This window comes from Haematobia irritans, chromosome 2 (genome assembly GCF_050003625.1).
Source record: "Haematobia irritans isolate KBUSLIRL chromosome 2, ASM5000362v1, whole genome shotgun sequence".
NCBI lineage: Eukaryota > Metazoa > Arthropoda > Insecta > Diptera > Muscidae > Haematobia > Haematobia irritans.
Window position 1 is genome coordinate 61,566,763 of NC_134398.1, and position 22,252 is coordinate 61,589,014.

At 31.6% G+C, this 22,252-nt stretch overlaps 1 protein-coding gene across 1 annotated transcript in view; it reads left to right on the top strand.

The window, feature by feature from the left end:
• side-II (sidestep II transmembrane protein) overlaps positions 1-21,639 on the top strand; it is a 645,324-nt gene extending 623,685 nt beyond the window's left edge. The window contains exons 17-20 of the mRNA XM_075294734.1: positions 6,435-6,622; positions 15,869-15,977; positions 17,076-17,242; positions 20,367-21,639. Coding sequence (XP_075150849.1) covers positions 6,435-6,622; positions 15,869-15,977; positions 17,076-17,242; positions 20,367-21,293 — 1,391 coding nt within the window. The 3' untranslated portion in view covers positions 21,294-21,639. The remainder of the gene's footprint in view (positions 1-6,434; positions 6,623-15,868; positions 15,978-17,075; positions 17,243-20,366) is intronic.
• Positions 21,640-22,252: the final 613 nt, after the last annotated feature.

Sequence of the window (22,252 nt, forward strand, 5' to 3'; positions counted from 1 at the left end):
ACATATTTGTAATAAAATAGTTAATTGAAGCTAAAAACTTCTTCAATAAAAAATTAATTGATACAATTAACTTTTTAATCCAAGAAGAAACAAGTCAATGATTGAAAATTGTTACATTTTTAATTAAAATGTTAACCCTTCACTACCGGAATAAACCTAATGTTATAAACTTTAATTTTTCTTTTGTTTTTACTTGTACTAACTGCATGCAGAACAAAAATTTTACTTCAAGAGCTATATGAATTTGTTCCGATAACTTGATTCCTAAGTTGTGACCAAATGACCTTACGAAAATAAGCGCTATTTGGCCTATAATATCTTTCGAAGTGTGAGAAAAAATACAAAAATGAAGCCAAAAAATCAGCTATAGTTTTTGTATGAATGTCCATTTACTAGAGGCATACAGTAGAAAAATGGTCTCAAAATTTCGTATTATTCGTTTATTGTAAAGAAGTTTATAAAAAATGATTTTAGTGTTCACCAATATGGAAAATATTTATAGCTTATTTAGATTAAAGCATCTACTTTAAAATAAGTGGGTAAATAGAGTGGACATCAGTAATTTTCTAGGTTTTATTAAACAATTAATTGTTCCAATTAATAATTTAATCAAACATTTTAATCGATGTTCATTGCAAAATTCAATTAATTTTTTAACTTATTTAATTGAAAAGTTAATTGGAAATTGGATTGAAGTTTATCTAAATAATTAATCGAATCAGTTAAAAAAGTTAATTAAATTTTCCAATTGACACCCATTCAATTATTGATTGAATCAATTCACAAATTAAATGAGTTGTTCGATCGACATCATCTACATTTTTAATAGAATCAATTAAAACATTAATTGACATTTTTAACTTAAAAGTCAATTAATTTTTTATTCAAATATTTTTTGTTTATGACCAATTAAAACGGTGATTTATATTTTAATTTTTGTGATTCAAGACATTTCAATAAAGAAATTAAGTGAATCAATTAATTTTCTGATTGAATCAGAATTTTAGTTTTTTTTTTTGTAAGGATAGGTTTAGAATATAACAAAGTCACCTCTGGGTAATATTAGCTCTTTCTTAGTTCTCTAACCCTAATGTTGGTGAAAGGTTATCTAGCGATATATCTGTCATCCTGATAATATATTCATATAACATACCAGTTAGGAACTTAACTGCCGAACATTTGTCAGTTAAAGTTAACCCGGAAAGAAGATACATGAAATTTTCTTTATGTTATGTGGCACTTAAAGTCTAACAGAGCTAAATGAATATGACCCTATTCTTATTTTATTATATAAATATATTGCTAAGTTGGCATACCCATATTTTGGGGAGGATAAAGTAGTACAAGTTAACTTTCAATATTTAAATAAAGCTAAGAGGCCAGTGTTCATCTGAGATTTTTGTATTTACTCCTTCATTATTTTATATCATTTACGGGGTGACATTTTGTTATTAACACAAATTTAATCAATGTTCATTTCAGAGTGATATAAAATCAAAATGCATTTATTTGTATACTCATACACGCACCATGTCATCATACACTACATTTCTCTTATTCTCTAAGGACATTGAGAAAATTATAGTTCATTTCCCATGCGAATACAGCTGAATAAAGCCCTATGATTAACCAAGCAAATAGAGCCATACACATAAGCATAATAGTCAATTAATATGCTTTATAAAACAAATTGAACTAAGTGAATGTCATTTGATAAAATGGAAGCTATTTACATTAACAGAAGCGAAAGTCATAGGATTGTTCGAATTTATTATGCACTATATGAAGGCTGTTTACATAACATTTTAGGAGAGAATATTTCTTGAAGAATAATATAGATCGGGAATTAGTGATAATACAAATGGACGAAAGAATTAACATAGCTAGATCACTTCCAAGTCTATTAGGACTGGAACTTATATTTCTGCTCGTTATATTTTTATGCCTAAACCTGGGTGATTTGAAAAATCCAGTATTTATTTTTATATTCCAGTGATACTACTTAGAAGATGTCCTTCACAATGTTACACATTTAATAATAATGATATCACGACCCATTCGAGTAGTGTATGGTACTAAATCCCCTACGCGTATATGTATGTACAAAATAGCAAAAAACAGCATAACATATTTTAATGAAAATTATTATGGATTCACATCGTAATGTCAACATGCTTTCATTTCTCTATTTACAAGTTATGCCCTTGGGATTTTATAGCAAACAAATAGTAATGGAAGAAATAATATAAACGATAATGGAAATTAACCTCATTAAACAAGGCTTCAGTGATAAAAAGTTTTTAATCTTTGGATTATATGGTTAAAGGTTTAAAGAAAAATATATTGATCTATAATTATGAGTTAGTTGACCAAATGATATGAAGGCTGAAGTGGAAGGCTGAATACGTAGTACTACGATATCTAGCACTAAGCTATTATGTGATAAAGGTATAATAATGTTGATCCATGGAATATGTGTCTACTAAATATGTTGTTCAAAGTTCCCACAGTATATATACTGATAAACTCAAAACCATATCTTGAATCGTTTTAGCCTTATATGTCTGTATATCTGACTATCTTTTTGTTGGTCGCAAGAAGAAAATTCCAATCCTTATCTACACCCTCACAAAAAATCGGTTCTGTAACATATACTCCCAAACACATTCTGCTTCAAGCTTATATATTTAAAAAATATTGTTTCGATTGTTCAAACATTGTATGTTTCACCTTGGACATATCGTGATGCAGCCTTCCCGCCTTGCATACACAAGATCGTGGGTTCGATTCCTGCTACGACCGAACACCAAAAAGTTTTTCAGCGGTGGATTATCCCACCTTAGTAATGCTGGTGACATTTCTGAGGGTTTCAACTATAAAAAGGAGGGCTCAGCTATAAAAAGGAGGTCCCTTGTCATTAATCTTAACATGGAATCGGGCAGCACTCAGTGATAAGAGAGAAGTTCACCACTGTGGTATCACAATGGACTGAATAGTCTAAGTGAGCCTGATACATCGGGCTGCCACATAACCTAACCTAATATACTGAATTCGAATTCGGTATTGTTGAATTTTTGGCATGAGGACGAAAATTTATGAATTAAGAAAAGGACGATAGATTTGTATAAATACATTACAATATTATTCTCATTTATGAACCTAACTTTTTAAAAATTTTGTACAAAGTAACATTTCATTGTATCTGATTTATATATCAGGCATTTGAGTTCAGATTTAAATACAATTCCCCTAGAGAGACATTTTTTTATTCAAATTAGGATCTAATTTATTTAGGGTTTCAAGAAATTGATTTATTCCATTTATTACACCCTTCACTGTTACAAAGTATAACGCAAAGAAAAAACTGTCAATGCTAATTATACTAAACATATCCATCTGTCTGTCCATGTATTTTTGTAAGCAATGTGCTTAAATTAAGTCTAAATTTGGCAGCTTGGTCCAGGAACAATTGTAATTAGTTTTATAAACAAACTGTTCAGATTTATATATAGTTATCATATATTATATATTTATCCCCGATCGTCCACAATACACCAAGTATTTATTAGCCGATTTTCTTTCAGCTTTCCATAAGATAATATTTTATAAATCTCGAAAAGTCGGCTCAATATCGATTTTAATTTAGAGAAAGCCCACCTCAATTATATATAACGCCTGATTTGCCCAAACATGGCCATCTCACCCTCTTTAATTAACTGATCTTAATTAAATTTCGTACAAAGTACAATGTAAGTGTGGAAAATATAATTTAAATCGTTGCAGATTTAGATACATCTCTCATATACAACCACAATTTCTAAATATAATACAGTAACACCGAATAATGGTGTTATTTTTTTGGGGTTGTAAGAACGTTCACTGGGCAGCTACTCCCCTTTTAATCAAACCTCGATTTTTTCGGTAAAAATCCAATAGTCGATTTGGATCAACATCAAAAGTCTATTTAAACCGATTTTCAAAAATGCCAAAAATCAAAAGTTGAAGATTTCAAAAATCACCTTCGACATTTCGTTATTTATTTAATGATTATAATTAAATAATCTGAAAAGTCGACATTTATTATTAAAATATTATTCGATTAGTCGCAGTTCACGATTAAAATAGGTTCATTTGAATTTGCGGTTTATTTTTGTTTTTGATTAGTCGATTCTTGACGTTTGTGTCTCGAATTTTCTGTTTCAAACAACGTTTGAATCGCAAATGTTTTGGTGGTATCTTTTCTATGCAGGGTTTATTTAGTGCTTCATATAGGCGCTTCTTTTCTGATAACTCAATCGAAATTCAATTAAAAGTCGAAAACTAAAAAAAAATGGTTGAAAATTTGCTTCCCAAATGGTAGGTTAGGTTAGGTGGCAGCCCGATGTATCAGGCTCACTTAGACTATTCAGTCCATTGTGATACCACATTGGTGAACTTCTCTGTCTGAGTGCTGCCCGATTCCATGTTAAACTCAATGACAAGGGACCTCCTTTTTATAGCCGAGTCCGAACGGCGTTCCACATTGCAGTGAAACCACTTAGAGAAGCTTTGAAACCTTCAGAAATGTCACCAGCATTACTGAGATGGGATAATCCACCGCTGAAAAACTTTTTGGTGTTCGGTCAAAGCAAGGCGGGCATGCTACCCATTGCTCCACGGTGGCTCCCTTCCCAAATGGTATAATAAAGGCAAAATCTCATCTATCTATCTATGGCTTTGCTAGAGTTAAAGGTAATCTAATTAACTTCTAACTAAAATATTCATTTCAATTTATTCCCTGAAATAACAAAGTCGCTAAAATTAATTCTCTAATGATATGGTAAAGAAAAAAAAAAAACAAAACGAAATAAATCCATCAAAGATATAAGATAAAAGAACAATATATCAGCATTATTTTAACCCCAATTGCTGGCGAAACACAAACCCACCGAGTGAATGAAATGGCAATGATAAAAGAGAAATTAAAAAAAAAAAATGCATACACTAACATACTCTTAGATATGTATATGCCAACCAATGCTAAATGTTTTTAATACTAACGACAATATTTTCTTTTTTCCGCTTCTTTTCTTTTCTGATATGCTCCTCTTTTTCGGGCTGCTGACTTTTTGTGACCTATACTATGGAAATGAATGGATTTCAATATGTCCCTGCTGCTGCTGTGCAACTTGGAACATTGATGTGAACCTTGTGGTTATAATTTACATGTTTGCCACGTTTGCATGGATTTCAACAACGACTTGACACACTATCCCTAACTGCTGCACGCCGACAATCACATAAACGTTACGTGTTCTTCTCGACTGCACCTATATGTATGATTTTTCTTGTGGAATGCCTGTCTGTTTCTTGTTTTTTTTTCTGTGGATTCAAATGACTCCTTGGTTTGTCGACACTGCCTTCTTTGCGGTTTCATATGTCAACACTATGCTGCTGAACCTGAATTGAACACCTATGGTGGTGGTGATGGTGGTTGTTGATATTTTCATTGCCTTATACACTGTTGCTTCTGACATTTCTCCTGCTGTTCTCCGGAATGTCGTACTGGCACCCTTTTTCTACAATTCGAAATGGATTAAATTTCGCACGTACAAACAAAACGGTGACACGCAAAATGCTGACAACAACCCATGATTTATGATTGTTTTTATTGATTGTGATGCACAAAAAACAACATCGCCAACAACACAACCTCTGAAAATAACAACCTCAACAACAACAACAACAATGGTAACACCGCCAACAAATGTAAACAACTTACAAATGAACAAATATCAACAAATACATATACATGCCTGTAAATCTGTCTGCATACATTCGTGTGAATATGTATTTTTGTATGTGTGTGTGGACGAATGTTAACAATACAAACATTGACGACATCAACCAAAACAACAACGAAATATTAATAAAAAAATGAAACAACACCAACAATAACGATGGAATATAAACCTTTTTGCATTAAACCGCACCATGTCAAACATAAAAAAAAATCTACATACATCTTACACACCCACAATAACTCACCTAACTTACCATATGTGTCTGTTTGGGGAATGGTGAATAAAACCAACAACAACAACCAAAATAACTGACATAATAATGGTTTTTGCAATGACAACTCTCTTCCATAAAAACTCACAAAACTCACAAAACCACACACACAAACACATACCCATGCAACCAATTTAATATCTCTCATTTCTTATATAAACATACACACCCCGGCTACTTCAAAAACATCACTCTTTCGGCTTCTTCGTTATTAAACCCACAATCAAATTGACTGGTTGACTGAATCTATTCGTTCTAAACTAATATCCATACCTTCTCTGTTCTCATGGTTTGTCCTTGGCTGTTGGATCTTGGTGGATGTCATGCAAACGTTAAATGTTTTTGTTGATTGTAATAATAAAAAAAAAAAAAAACACCAGATGACGATGTATCCTTGACGCTGTCACCCGTTATTGTTGGGAGTGTCCTTACAATTGTTATTATTAGTTTGGCAATCGCTTTGAAAATATTCATGATGACATTTTTACACAATTTGCGTCGCAATCGTCAGCATGGAACAAAGGCAACCGCCACAGCAGTGGTTGCCCAAACTGGGGATGTTTTTAAGGTAAGTTTATTCAATTATTAGCCAGATGTAACAATTAAAAAATTTCAAATGGAAATAATATAAACGGTGCATTCGTAGACAATTATATTATATATATTACTTCTTGAATTAATTGTTTATATCTGCCACTTTGTGATAGGAACATTGAAAAAATATTGTATTGAGTCCAAAGATGTCTTGAATTTAAATACGAATGCTTAGCATAGAAGATTCGTGTTAAAATTCGTATCTTTACTTTAAAGAAAAAAATTTTGACTAAGGTCAATTTGGCTTTAAATTGTTGCATTTTTGCATCTTGACTACAAGACACTTAAGTTTAAAGAAGATTTTTGTTTGAAACATTGAGTAATTTCTATTTGAAGTCGAGTCGAGATTTTGGAAATTTAAGTTTTCGTTAATACGTTTTTAAAGATCTTTGATGGCACATGAAGAAAAATGCAGAAAAAACGAATACATTCAAATTTGTTTCTTTTAAAAGAAAATTGTGTCTTATATGTATCTTTAAATGAATTATGCGCTTCTATGGCCTGAAATCAATACCACGATCATTAGTGATGCTGGGGACATGTTTAAATATTTCGAATGTTCTCTGTTATACATTAGTGCGAAATGTCATTTGGATGATCTAAATACAGAATCGGGCAGTACTCGTAGATCCATAAACCCTACAATAGAGGCTAGATTGCCAACCGTGATGCAATGAGTATCATGTCCGCCTTGCATGCAAAGGATCATGGATTCAATACCAAACACCAAACAGTCTTTCAACGTTGGACTATCGCTCTCTCATTAATGCTGGAGACATTTTGGCGTATTTCAAAGCTTCTCTTTGGGCCGTTCGGACTTGGCTATAAAAAGGAAGTCCCTTGTCACTGAGGTAAACAGTAATCGAGCAACACTCATTGGCAAGAGAGAAGTTCACAACTTGTGGTAACCTAAACTGACCGAACAAAAAGAGTTTCTAAGCAATTAGTTTACATCCCTAACTTGTGAGAGCCACCGTGATGAATTAGTTAGCATGCCCGCCTTGCATGCAAAGCATCATGGGTTCAATCCCAGTTTCGGCCAAACACCAAAACATTTTCAGCGTTGGATTATTCGCCCTTGTTAATGCTGGTGACATTTCTGAGTGTTTTAAAGCTTCCCAAATGGTTACACCGTAATATAAGAAGAAGCTAACTTGTCATTGAGCTAAACATAGAATCGGGCAAATAGTAATTTCATAGTAATTCAAAATTTCATATAGCCGAGGTGGTCAATTTTCAATGCCTAAGGCTGCCTTATAGTGAAACAGCATAGCTTTTGCATAAAAAAATTTTACCCCATTTAAGAGATGCAGCATTAATTCCCAAAAATAAATCTAAATATTTGGTACATCTGCATTGAACGTACACACAAAAAATTTTTTCTCTGATTCAATCACCAAATTAATTGATCCAATTAATTTTTTAATTGAAATGTCTTCAATCACGAAAATGATAGTATCAATCACAGTTTTAATTGGGCATAGAAAAAATTCTTGATTAAAAAATTAATTGATTTTTTCAGCAAAATTCAATTAATTTTTTAATTGATTCAATTAAAAATTTAATTGATGTTGATTGCAAAACACAAATTATTTATTAATTAAAAAAGGTAACTATTTTTAATTACTTAGTTAGATTGGCTTAGAGTTTTTATTTGGATTAACAAATGATTGTTTGAAATACATTTTTAATTAAAAAAGTAAAAAAAAAAATCAGAACTTTTTAACTGAATTAGTCTTCCGAATTTGATTAAAAAGTTAATTGTATCAATTAATTTGTTAATTAAACATTTTAAAAATTTCAATCATTGACTTAATTAACTTAATGTTTCTATCATGACTAAAAAGTTAATTGTATCAATTAATTTATTAATTGAAAAAATTTTCAACTTCAATTAACTTTTTAATTGGAAATATTTTGGTGATATTTTTTTCTGTGTATCGTTATGGTCCACCTAGGCGTATGGAAACAAGAAATATTAATTAATGAGAATAACCATTCGACACCTAGTACGCATTGACATCATTTGAACATTATCAGGCCAATTCTGGTTTTCACACATTGTCGCATTCGCAAGATTTAAAATGAAATTTATGTTCATAGTGTGGCAACGCTATGAACATAGTGTGGCTTCACTTTGCTCACAGAATACTTTTTGGGTAGCTAAACGTTTCATTACTTCAGTGGGTAGAATCGATCTTGAAATAGAGAGTATTAGAAAATTATTAATTTTAGCAAGAAGTAAACTTCGGGTGTGGGCTTGATTGGTACAAATCAACTCTTAAGCGTATTGTCTATTATATCACTTTTAGTTTTAGACACATTTTATCGTAATGGCATGAAAAACCGTAAAATATTTAATTCGCGAGCTCACACAAGTGAGAGAAATTCGGAAAAATTTTGAGTATTCGGATGACCAGAACACATCAAAAAAGCCAATTCCAAAATTTTGAGAGCCTTTGCAGGCTCGCATGAGATTTTAATCTTTCATCGTAAGCAACCAGTGAGACATAGAGAGAGAAAGAGTTAATGTATAGATATTTAATCAGTTGCTGTCCTCGTTTTAATAGATATCCATTATTTCTTATTCAACAGAAATGAGGCTACTTTAAGCTTTAAACGAGAGGTTAAAGGTGGCCCTTAAAGCTTGGTTGCCACTCGTGCCAAAAATAATCTACCAACATTTGAAGAAATAAAAAAAAAAAATTTAGATATTTTTATCAAATTTTTGTGGTTAGTTCAAATGAATAATAATAGGAAGAATAATCCCTCCTATTAGCGACACTTGGGTTTATAACTATCCCTTGAATTGTAAATGTGTTGAATTTTGAATGTTTTAACAATTTTAGCTTATGTTATGTTATGGGAAAGTTACTACTTCTATAAAAAGGGAGACCTTGCTAACAATCGACTTTGATAGAAAATTTTGTCAAAATTTTATTTCTATTGAAAACTATGTCAAAATTTCATTTCTATAGAAAATCTTGTAAACATTTTATTTCTATAGAAAATATTGTCCAAATTTTATTTCTATAAAAAATTCTGTAATTTTTTTTTTGCATTGAAAATTTTATTTCTATGGAAAAATTTATCAACATTTTATTTCCATAGAACATTTTGTCAAAATTACATTTCTATAGAATATTTTGTTAAAATTTTATTTCTTAGAAAATTTTGTCACAATTTTATTTCGATAGAAAATTTTTTTGAAATGTTATTTTTATAGGAAATTTTATAAAAAAATTTATTTCTATAAAAAATCTTTTAAAAATTTTATTCAGCTTAAAAATATACATTGACTAAGTGTAGCTTAACCAACAGAGGAAAAATTTATTTGGGCAAAGCAGTATTGACTGCAAGACGGTTGGATGGACAGCTGTTTCGGAATTACCACATTCCTCATCAGCATCCTCTACTTGCAGCAAAACTATCAACCAATTATCAGAATAAATTCGGATAATTCAAGTGTAGTTAACTTTGGGTTTAGTGAATTTCCCGAATTTATTCTGATAATTGGTTGATTATCAGAATCCAACCGTCTTGCAGTCTATAGGGCTTTGCCCAAATAAATTTGACAAGCCTACTTTTCCTTTATTGGTTAAGCTACACTTGTAGTTTAGTCCATGCATGATTTTAAGCTGAAATCAAAAACAACAATAATGATTGAAGAATAAACCAACAATAAGAAATAAAACAAATTTTATTTCTATAGAAAATGTTGTCAAAATTTTATTTCTATACAAAATTTTGTCAAAATTATATTTCTATAGAAAATGTTTGTCAAATGGTTGCATGGGCGACATTTTCGTAACTACCATATTCCTCATTAGAATCCCTTACTTGTAGCGAAACCATCAGCCAGTTATCAGAAAAAAGGGTTTTTGTTAGTCGACTGTGCCTAAATAAATTTGAAGAATCATACCCCATGTCCTTTGCCAAAGTCAAATCATAGATTTGTTGGTTAAGCTACTCTTATAGTTAAGCTGAAATCAAAACAATAATAAAATTTTATTTCTATAGAAAATGTTGTCAAACTTTTATTTCTATAGAACATCTTCTCAAAATTTCATTTCCATAGAAAATTTGGTCAATATTTTACTTACTTTAGTTGGAGAGGAATGTTTTGAAAAATCTACCAAAACATCAAGAACTCTGAATAGATCTTCTTGAATAAAATCCGTCATTTAAGTCAACTAGCATCTCCATACTGTCAGTGTTTTTCAAATAAAAAATAAATTCAATTTTCAGTGTCATTTGTATACGTTCAAAATCTGTGATTATCATTGTTGCATATACATTCAATAATTGCTTGAGTATCTATGATGTACGGACCTGTCGTCTGTTTACCACTTTTCTGAAGGGTTTCAATTACAATGCTTCTTTTGTGTTATCATTTTATTTCTTGTTGACAACTCAATGCCTTTTTCATCAATTTGCCTACCTGTATGGTATTTCTGTTGCTTTTTACCTTTGTCTTTTTTGCAAGCCGAGCACGTTCTAATGTAGTTTGAATGGATATCATCTTTCAAAGGTTTTCGCTTGTGTTTGTATTTAGTATTGACAACAACGGAGTCCTTTTCAGAGTCAAGACCGGAAACGGATTCAATACAATTTTAATTTGCAATTGCAAACTATGAGAAATGTATACACAACTACAACTGTGGATATATTTTTTTCCTACATTTCAAAAAACGTAACGATCAATCTAACATATGCTGAATATATATGAACTTGATAGATGAGTACTTGAGCTGAGTAAATACTCTGTTTACCTTAATTGATATTAAGATTAGGGGTCAACATAATTTCATATAAAACAGCATATTAGCATATTTACAATCCTGTAATTCAAAAATATATAAAACATAAGAAAACGATATTAAAATATCCTTATGAAACTAAAACATTTTTGTCATCTATTTAATCTAGATTTTTAAAATCTTCTTTGATTTTTAAAGACTTACTAATATAGTTGAACTTGTTTGTGGTATATACAGCTTAAAGTCGATAAGAGTATCTATCAATTGCTTAAAACGATTGTCTGAAGTGATTTCATTAAGTGTGAATTTGAAGAAGTAGTTTAGTAGCAATTGCTTGGATTGGAAAACGTATATTAACTTTTGAAGTAGTCTGGACTAACTGATAAACGTAATATCATGCCTTTAATTAAAACAGCATATTCGTACATAACTTTCTGTATATTGTAAATGGGATTAGTGCCATATATGATGACAAAATATGTATGTTATTTTAACTAAAAAAATAATGAAGGTAAAATTAAATTATATTAGATTATGTATTAAAGGAACCCCTACACGGGTTCAAAGATTTTCCATTACTATAATTATTTGGGTATTGATACCGAGCCAAAGATCCAAGGAACTATACTAAGGATTTTATAAGACGCAATTATTTTGCGTATTTGGTATTGGGAAACTAATTTTAATTTTGAAAAATCAAAGTCGTTGATACAAAGTTTAACTTAAAATTCCAAAATTACCACTTGACTTAAAGTACAAAATATGCCTTGTTTCAAGTATCATGCGTCTCTAAAATAGCTTTAGCTTTATAGCCGAGCTACAAAAAATCATCAAATTTATCGACGAGTTCTTCTTACTCAAGTTCTTCTTCCTTACTATGATTTATTAAATCCTAGTTGCCCTCAGGTCAATGGAATTGTATGTAAAGATAATAATTTTAAAGTCAAATCAACTAACTCTGCGGACAAATCACTTTCAAAGAAACAATTGTTGTGTGCGACTTCCAGGCTATGCATAAAAAAACTATATTTGTGACTGTCAATATGCAAAGTAAAAGTATTTTCTCTGTAGGTCATGAAATAGAACCAACACCGAAGCTATAGACAGGTAGAAGAAAGGATTTTTAATATTAACTTAAATCCAATTTAAATGCTTAATTAATTAGTCTGCTAATGTTTTTGGTTGGTTAAACAGAAGAAAATAACCGAGAAGGTTCAGCGGTTAAAACTAGAAGTGACCATATGTAATAGGTACTTTTAGTTAATGTGGTATCCAGGGTTGACCTGTCGCAAACTGTGACTTTTGCGACATACATTTACGACGGTATAATGTAACGTATGTCGCAAAAGTCGTAAACCTAATGTAAAAAACCTAATTTTGAATTAAAGGAATTGAATATTTTTTAATTTAATTTACACTGAAAAAAACAGTGAACCCAGCAGGAAGGAAAATTTTAGTTAGTTTTAGAAAAAATATATTAACTTTAGAAAATTTTAACTAAACTATATTAGAAACAGAGATGTCACGCCGATCTCACAAAACTAAGTAAATAATTTTCGATAAATTCAAGAAAATATAATATAATACATAATTCATTTTTTTTACTTGTTAAAGAAAATTTCGAAGTTTGAAGAAAAAAATTGGAGTTAGAAATTGCAAAAATGTCTTTAGTACCATACGAAGTTCATGATGGGCTCATTACTGGTAAAATTTACAAATTTTAAGAAATTCTGAACTATTTTGTGGGAGACCCGAATTTAGTTAATCTTTATGCTTCATTTGTGTATATTTTTTTCCTCTATTTTAGCTATTTTAACTAATGTACGCAAAAAATTATTAACGTCATGGAAACTTTCTTAAAACGTAAAAATTCCATGAACTTAAATTGAATTAAATCAGCTTTAGTGAAATATAGGGTTCACTTTTTTTTTTTGAGTGTAGTTAGGCTCCCCGATAAAAGGGATGCAAAAAATTCTTTATATTGTATTTATTCAAAATTCTAAAAATTTCTAAAAATTTGCATAGTCCATAATGTCCACCCAAGCCTTAGTTGCGTCAGGGAATGACTAACTACAATTTTGAAAATTTTCAATTAGTATAGTAGTATGGAAAAAAATTCTCTCTAAACAAAAATTCACTTATGCAAGACATTAGTAGTTTTCCTTCCTTCCAGTTTCTGCAGAAATTTTGGAAAGAAGGGATGAGCGAATACCGACCGTCACGTTTACTACACCATTAAATAGTTCATAGTAATTTTGGCTCGGAGTATCCAATTGAAACTCGTTAATAACTTTATGAACATTCCTGAAAATTGAAATTTCTTCGCACATATCATCATCTTGGAAATCATTCGATGCCTGAAGGGACTGAATTATTTTGAGTTTTCAACATTTGCTACTTTTTCTAAATTTACGACAGTTACGAAGTTTACAACGACAGTCGCAAACCTAAAATAGCTTGATACAGACCATCTCTAATGGTATCACAAAGGAGTGAATAGTCTAAGAAAGCCTGCAAGTAAATCGGCTGCTACTTTAAACTAACCTAAAGTTTTACTTATAAATATTTTGTCTAATTATCAATTTAAAGAAAACGTTTTGCTATGAAATCACCTGATGATTAGATTTTTTTGTTGCTTTAGAAATTAAACGCTTAGAGAAATCAAAGGTCATGTGGATACACTATGGGGACTAATTTCGATGGGTATAGTTAACAATTTCGTTAAAGAATTGCCCCCAAAAACAGCAACTACTATTGTGGGGAGACGAAATATCATACAAAAGCAAATTTACTTTTTGACCAAAAAAAAAAAAAAAAAAAACAATAATAATAATAATAAAATAAAACTAAAAAGTCGAAATAAAGTTTTTGCGCTAATCGACATTTGGAGTCTTTCGATATCAAGAGAGGCCTACATTGATAGGTCCCATTTAACCGAAAAATTTGAATTTAAAATGAAAACGGCTATCGAAAAATTTGAAAAATAAAAATATACTCTTTTAAAATTTGGATAAAAATATAAATATTTTCTATTTTTCCAAATTTTGGAAAGTGGAAAAATATTACAATCCGTACTCAGACAATAGGCATTCCAATATATTGGGCAGGCCATACTGAACATGAAATTTTAAGCATTACGAATTTGCGGTGAGTGCAACCTGAGACCTTTCTGAGAAATTTTTCATGCTGTTTAAGTGCAAGGTACAAGGTTCAGCATCGTTTCATGACTGTTGATGAAACACTCTTATGCAAATCGAGATCAAAAGGAAAACAGTTAAGTTTCACCATGGCATTAGATCAGCACGGAACATGCACAGAATTCTGTTCCTGTGGGTTTTAAAATAAGACATTTTAAATAAGACATTACATTCCCCGAAAACCTAGGATAAATCAAGGAAATTTTATGGTACAGAATTGTTTTATTTTTTTTTTTTTATTAATTTCATACCAATACAACAAGAATACGCCGAAACTAACTCGTACCAAAATAATTTTAGTTTTTAGCGTTAGTTTAACTGCGGAATTTTTTCAACAATTGCTTCAACGCGCTATGTATCGAAAATTGAGGTATCTTTTTATCAACATATGAGGCGTGCCTATTATATTTCGGGATTGGATTGGACATTTTTGAGGTTATACGTACTCAGCACGTTTTGTCATACTTGCGCGTTTTTTCAGCATCTTTGAAGTCTTTTAGATTCATCTCGTCCAACAAATGGAATTAAATGCTGAAATTTTCGTGCAATTTTTTTTTATGAATTTCGGCGTAGCTTAACTCAACAACAGTACATCGATGAATCTAATTTAATTTTGGCGACGAATCTCCGTCAATGACTAGTGTTTATCGATCGTATGGTGCATTCAAACAAGCTCGAAGTTCATTATAAGACGAATTTCGTGAATGTCGTCCAAAAGTACTTGTTGTTTCGAAAACCATTGATGCTATGCGCCAACTGATATTCGTCTTCAGCAAAGTTTTCAGACTCCACCTTTAGTTCCGATCCCAAAGCCCTGATTATATGTTAGCTCCAACTTTTTTCTTCAAAATGCATAATTTTCTTAAACAAAAAAAAAACTATATTATGTCTGGCTCTGACTTCGTCTCCAGCAAAGTTTTCAGACTCCACCTTTAGTTCCGATCTCAAATTTTGAAGAAAAAAGTTGGAGCCTGATTCGTTATTTTCTTTAAAAAAAAAATAATAAATTATGTCTGATAAGTTTTCTTGAATGGGTTAAGAAGTATTAATTTATTTTATCATAACGATGTTTGTTAAACTGTTTAGGTTATAATTTCTAAAATAAATTCACCACTAACATTCTGGCAGACTCAATTCTGTTTATGAGTGTAAATAAATTAGTCATGATATCTACATATTCCCCCTTAACATATTTGTCTACTTTCTAAGTAATTCAATTTAAACTTAACATTCTTCACACTCGTTTTCATTTTGTTATTATAGGGTAGTGGTATGGATAAACCACGTTGGCAACATACGGATATCAAATCGAAATCCTCAGAAGATCTGGTCGAAGATGAACGTGACCCTGATGTTATACCATCACAATACGGTAAGTGGGAGATGAGATTCTATGCCCTATACGAGAAAACTTTCAATTATTGGGATTAGTTTGATCTAACAAAAACAATTTTTCTGCTTTTCTCTTCCTACTATTTATTTTTTTTTCGATTTCCACACATGCTAACCACAACTCACCGATAATGGCATTTGAAAATGGCAACAAAACTCTAACAAAATCAATTTCGATATTCGCAAATGCTTTTGGGGCTGAAATGAACGGAAATGAAAAACAAAATCTATGGGTCCATTTTTTGTTCTACCATTTCCCCCTACCCCCTCTTCACGACCTTGTTAAAAATCATAAAAATCTGTACTGGATTGACGGGGGATATTAAAATTAACAACAACAACCAAAAAATCAATTTGCAATATAAACGAATTTAAACAATTCCGAAACAATTCGTACACAATTTTTCACTCAACAAAAACTGGACAAAAACAAAAAATCCTTAACCAATGGTGTGACCAAAAACTTGGAACTCTACACCTACTACACCTCTTCAAATTATACTGTTGTGTATGGTGGCATACTGGCGTTCGTTGCGCAAATACAATACAATAATAATAACAACATCAACAAAAACCACTAAACAAAAATATCAAATCCATATGAAACTAACACAACCAACCGAAATTAATGCAACTACCATATTCACTGGCCTGCTGCAACTTTTGTTCTTCCACAACTGGCATCACTCTACTCTAAACTCCTCTCGGATTGTACCAAAATCCAAATGGACGGACGAACAAACAAAAAAAAACGTAATCTCTACAATCAAATCTTCTTGCAAATCGTATGCGAATCCAAACACACCACGGCTGATGTTTCCATATTTTGGTTGTTGCTGTTGCTGGTATTACTCTACGCTGTTGGCGTTTCATTGCTGGTTTATTCCACATTTCGAAAAATGTTCCGACAAAAAATTCAACAATGGTTCAAATGCTCTGGCATGACCGACACAAAAATTTAATAAATTTCCATCACAAACCAATCATTGTTTGTCCTGCCATTTCTATTCTTATCACTCTCGGACTGTACTGAACTCTATGGTCAAACAAAAACACTCTCTCACACCCACACACATAGTTGGTAGTGTGGGTAGTGGTAGTTCAACCAGCTCGGCTAATGCAAGCATTGGCGGTGTTAGTGGCAATGGCATTGGTGGTGGCACTGTTATATCGAATTCTGGTGGCAATAATGGCAGTGTTAGCCACCATTTTACATCCGCATCCAAATGGTCACCGAGTTCCAATGTAAGTGTTTAATTGAAAAATATCTATGTCATCATAGTCATTGTCAAAGCAACTCAAAACACACACATTTATACCAAGTCCTACATATTTGTATGTGTCGTACATACCTTTCAATATGTAGTTGGAATGCATTTTTTCTAGATTTATTTTTATAGAGATGGAAGTTGTTGTTTTTTTTTTTGTTTTTGGTTTCTATGCCACGTCTTCTGTGATGACACAGACATTTGACCATACATGCGTTGACATCAGAATAATTGCTTGATGGCTTTCTAAATGATTGCCTACATCGTATATATTGAAATAGTCAGAAATCAATATACTTGAGTGACATAGAGTTTTTTTTTTTGTCTTTATGGAAAAAATGTGTATTATATAATAGTCTTCCTGGGATAACAAAGGTTTGTGGAATTTATTTACTTGGCCTAAAATAACGATTTTTGTGATTTTGGAAATCATATGATTATCATGAAAACATTCTCATTCATATGGGAAAATAATATGTATACATATGGACACTTCTCCATTAAGGTGGGTATTAAGATCAAGTTTAGCCTCTAAAATCGTCATTTTTCACGACTACTTTTCTTTAATAATCCATTTTAAGGACTACAAACTTTGTGAAAATTTACTTTGGGATATTCCCCATCAAGTTATAATGAAATCTGCAACAAATATGTATAATTGTATGGATTTTTTTACTGATTTAGTTTTCACTTTAGTGAAAAAATGACGATTTTAGCGGCTAAACTCGAACATAATACCCACTTTTAGATGCAATGGCATCTGGCCTATATTGATAGCAAACAACTTTGTAATTTTAACAAAATTTTTCATTAAAACTGTGCCAACGAAACAACGTATTTACAATCACAAAAATGATCTCGCAGACAATAATTACCATAAACTATTTTAGTTTATGGTAATTACTATGTTTTTAGTTAAAATATCTCCAATATTAGAATTTAATCATTTTTTGTGGAAAAAATTATACACAAATGAAATATAAAAATTTTCTTAATTCGAAATTCCCATCAAAAGTTCAGAATTTCTAAAATTGTTAAACTTCACCTCAAATGCGTCTATAAAGTCAGTTTGCAATTTTCAACTCCCATATTTTTATTAAAACTAAAATTTTTGTGGCATGTGAACAAAATTAATAATGTCTAATAAATTTTTCCGAATTAGTCGAAAAATATTTACTTATTGTTACCGAACATTTTCTCAAAATTTTATTTTTATAGACAATTTTGTCAAAATTTTATTTCTATAGAAAATTTTGTCAAAATTTTATTTCCATAGAGATTATTAAAAAAAAATCTATAGAAAAATTTGCTAAAAATTTAGAAATTTTGCCAAACTATAGAAAACTTTGTCAAAATTTTATTTCTATAGAAAATTTTGTCAAAAATTTATTTCTATAGGAAGTTTTGTCAAAATTTTGTTTCCAAAGAAAATTTTGTCAAAATTTTGTTCATATAGAAAATTTTATTTCTATAGCAAATTTTGTCAAAATTTTATTTCTATAGAAAATTTTGTGTAAATTTTATTTCTATAGAAAATTTTGTGTAAATTTTATTTCTAAAGAAAATCTTGTACAAAATTTATTTCTATAGAACATTTTGTCAAAATATAGACATTTCTTTGCTATAGGAAATTTTGTCAAAATTTTTATTCTTTAGAAATTTTTGTCAAAATTTTGGAAGGAAATTTTGTCAAGGTTTCTTTGCTATAGGAAGTTTTGTCAAATTTTATATCTGTAAGAAATTTTTTACTATAGGAAACTTATTTCTATAAACAATTTTGTCAAAATTTTATTTCTATAGAAAATATTGTCAAAATTTTATTTCTGTAGAGATTTTTTCAACATTTTTTACCAAACTTTTAATTTCTATAGAAAATGTTGTCAACATTTTATTTCTATAAATTTGTGAAGTAACTCTTAGCTTAAAATGAATATTTCTATACATTTCCCTTCAGCTAAGATATCCATCAAACAGTAAATAATCTACCATATTTGTTAGAATTCTACCAACAGTGGCAACCGTGGTATCACAATGGACTGAATAATATATATGAGTAGAAATATCGGGCTGCCACTACCATAACCTATTCTAACCATCGCTAAATCGACTCTGAATTTAATTCGAAGACGATCAGTATACTTACCCTGGTGGTTCTGACTGGTTCTTCTTGGCGTTACATACAAATGCACAAAGGGTATAAAAAGCCCATTTAGTAAAATACATAGTTTGCCAAATCTAAATCAAATATTATAAAACACCCTTAAATTATGTAAGACGCCATAAATGAGAAATCCACACCACTTTTCTGGTTATTTTTATTTTTTTTATTTTCGTATTATTTATATCTTAATTGAAATAAGGCTTTATAACATAGCATTAACAATTTTATAAGTTGTTCTCAAATGGAGATACTCATAGGATCATAATTGGGGATCCAATTAGTAATTCAGAGCTCCTCCCTGAGGACATTAAAAAAAGGGTCAAGAAGATAGTATACATCAATATAAATCCTATGAAGATTATTTCGTTCGTAGACTTATGGAGATAGGGGCAAACCAACCCAATACAATTAAGCCTGGCCATGATATAATTATAGATTCATTCATTTCATAATACACTCGCAAGCCCTATAGCATGCCCACCATCAAGTAATGTTCAATACAAACTGCAAATGCAGTAACCGGAAGGGAAATGAATTTCTGCAGGAATAAGCAATTTCCTTAATGTTTCCTTCTGCTGTCCGCTATCGGACTTTTGCAATGACTGTTAAACAATTGTCATTTAGTGACAGATGTTCTTTGCCACGTTTTCTCATTTTTGCTTGTTGTTGTTTTTTCTCCTCTTTTTTTTTTGTTTCTGCCATGCCTGTCTTAACTCTGGAAATAATTTTTGGTGTTGGATGTGTAATGGCCATCATGTCGGTATCATGGACTTGCCTTGTCATCTTCCTCATCATGTGTTGTTGGGCATCACCAATGCAACCATGCAATGGCCATAATGAAACGTACAAAATCCATGGCCAACTATTACCAACATACGGGTGAAACTTTTCCATTTCCATTTTGGGTGCATATGCTATGGACATACTACGAACGCAACAGCAACATGCCACCAAGAGCTATGAGTCGAACATGATGCAACAGAATCCAACAAACAGCAATGCCAGCACATCGTCGACAACTATGGCTGCGTCTGGTGCCGGAGGAAATGATGCCGCAACTGTTAGTATACCCCTAACATTCAATCAAATCAACGCACGAACACATCTCATGGCTTCCGCCTCAATGCTTTCGCCCACGGCTACAACAACTACTGCAGCCAGTTCGGTAGGGGCCACCAACAGTACTCTGAATCGCAGTGGTCTAGGTGGGGTAGTGGCAACTTCAGCTGCAGGCGGCGGCGGCGCTGGTGGTGGCTATATGAGTTCTGATGTGGCCAATGTAATTGGATCGCCCACCTCATTGGCTTCTGCATCAGGAATGGCGGGTGCAACGCCGCACATTCATCAACAATTGCATACTAGCGGAGTGGGCACACTGCCGCCCGGTCTGGGGAGCGGTGGAGGCTATATACTAAGTAGTCTCATTAACAGCAGCAGTGGCACAGCCATGTCAAGTTTGCACCATAATTCGCCCTCCACGGGTTCCTCGACGGTGTCGGCAAATACCGGTGGTAGCATAGGACGTGTTAACCTTCATCATGCAACGACAGCGTCGACGTTGCATCATCACAACACATTGGGGGGTCGTGGCAATCACAGCCATTTCATGGGACACACGCCCTCAATGATGTTAACATCACAAACAACATCGGCGTTAAGTGGTAGTGGCAGTACACCAGGTTCCACTTCTGGTGTTGGCCTACTTTTAGGCTCGGGTGGTGCAATGGGCACATCATCTCTGGCCTCAGCCGCTCCGTCCACGACAACAACATCGTGCAATTCATCCACTGACCTGGACGATAATATCAACATCATGGCCATTAAGGACTGCTTAATGACACAGCGTGTGCCAGAAAGTTGTGTCTGAGTTGTTCTCCATTCGCCCCCAACTCTATATCGGAGCCATAACATATATGCAATAATTCTGATCAAAGTTGTAAACACCACCTACGGCAGCAAATACAACTCCGCGAGTATTATACTTATCGACAGAGGTATTGGATTTAATATTTTGGTAGTTTCTTTAAACAAATGGAAGTTAAGTGGAGAAATATTGGAAGAAATATAAATGCATACATGGAATGTGATTAACATTTTCTCTACACTGCAAGTCCAATGACATATTCTGTATAAGTAATTCGTGGTTTATAACTTTTTTCGATTAGTTTTCAGTGTTAATAAATTTAAAAAAAAATCAACTTATTTCACAATAATTTATTACAGAAATTTGTTTTAATGTTCCCTACACCTAGAAACAAAATTCATTTAATTCAATTTAATTTAAATTGAAGTCAAAAATTTGATAACTTTCCTTTATAATAACTTGAAATTGGCTGGAACTCAGTTACATTTTACTCGATGTCATCTTAACGTTTAAATTATTTAGATAATATAAAATAAATATATTTATGTTACTGAATTAAATGATTAAATGATTTTTTGATATTTTTATTATTCAACAGAGTTTTACATGGTGTTTTTACACTGTAAAAATAATAATAACCAAGCTATATATTTTTATTTTTACTTTAACTAATGAAGTTATAATTTGGGAATATGCAAGATGTTTGTTTGCTGTCTAAAGAAAATTTTAAAGAAAAATTATGATTTCTGTAGCCATAATAATGCAAGACATTAGATCGAATTGCATTGAAAGGAGAGCGAAAAATTAAAAAAAAAATCAAGCAGAGAGAAATTTTTGTGGAATTTTTATTGTAATTTCTAATTCTATGTAAATTTGACATGGAAGTTTTTAAATCGGAGCGAAGTTGAAGTCCCTCTTGAAGATTGTATGATATGAATATACTTAACCTTATGTTCACAGCA